The following is a 926-nucleotide window of genomic DNA, read 5'->3' as shown; positions in this document are numbered from 1 at the left end:
GTTTGGTAATTTTTTTTTTTTTTTTTTTAAATCAAGAAATCAAATCTTTATTTGAATATATACAGTACATGTGTGTATTAGTAAATATATATAAGTACCGGCGGCGCGAGGGAGAGATCTCCAGCAACCTTCACCGTGTTTACGGATGTAATCAACGAGAAGCTGATCTTCTTCTTTAGTCCAAGCTCCTTTGTTCATGTGAGCTTTCTCACAGCATGGTGATCTTCCCATCTCTCCTTCTCCTTCTTCTTCGATCTCTCTATCTATACGTATCTTATTATGTATATGGAGGATGAGGAGGAATTTGGTGTTTTTATTTTGTGTTTTCAAGGAAGAGAGTTTTCCTGTAGAATGTTTTCGTTTTGAATGTTATTTATAATAACTAACTAACATTATTTTATTACTTACCAAAGTTTTTTTTTATAAAAAAGTTATGATCTAACAAATGAAATGATATATTCATTTTTTTCTTTCTTTTAAAAGAATATTGTAACAACAACAAGAAAAACAAATTGATTGTACACTCACAGGATGAACGTGGGAGTTTGAGTTTCCTAACTTTTTTTGTTTTTTGTTTTTTTAAGATGTAGATCGATCGTACGGGTTTCTTTGGTTATTGACTTTTTGGTTCTTTACATCATCATCTTGCTAAAGAAAAAAAAATCATAATTTTACATTTTCACAATACTAGTACAAGTAATTGTAACATCACTACTGTTTAAACTTTAAACCAATCTTATTGCTACATCATTAAAGAGAGATTTTTAAACTGTTTTTTTGTTTACTGCATGATGATTAAGATATAAAAAAAGGTTAGAAACTAAATTTAGGGAAGATGTTAAAAAAAGGAAGAAGAAGAAGAGAGTAGATCTGGAGAAAGTAGGTAGATAGATTGGGGATGGGAAGATGAGTAGGTAGCTAGCTGT

The 926-nt window shown here is 30.2% G+C and overlaps 2 protein-coding genes across 2 annotated transcripts in view; both read right to left on the bottom strand.

The window, feature by feature from the left end:
* The window catches only part of LOC104740968 (transcription factor MYB3-like), a 2434-nt gene extending 2058 nt beyond the window's left edge, over nt 1-376 (bottom strand). Inside the window, exon 1 of the mRNA XM_010461720.2 lies at nt 99-376. Within this exon, the coding sequence (XP_010460022.1) occupies nt 99-231 (133 nt within the window). The 5' untranslated portion in view covers nt 232-376. The remainder of the gene's footprint in view (nt 1-98) is intronic.
* LOC104740969 (transcription factor MYB3-like) overlaps nt 1-926 on the bottom strand; it is a 7606-nt gene that overhangs the window by 2058 nt on the left and 4622 nt on the right. The gene's annotated exons all lie outside the window — the stretch shown is intronic.

Source organism: Camelina sativa, chromosome 14, assembly GCF_000633955.1.
Source record: "Camelina sativa cultivar DH55 chromosome 14, Cs, whole genome shotgun sequence".
NCBI lineage: Eukaryota > Viridiplantae > Streptophyta > Magnoliopsida > Brassicales > Brassicaceae > Camelina > Camelina sativa.
The sequence above is the reverse complement of the archived record's forward strand: the minus strand, read 5'-3'. Positions and strand labels throughout refer to the sequence as shown.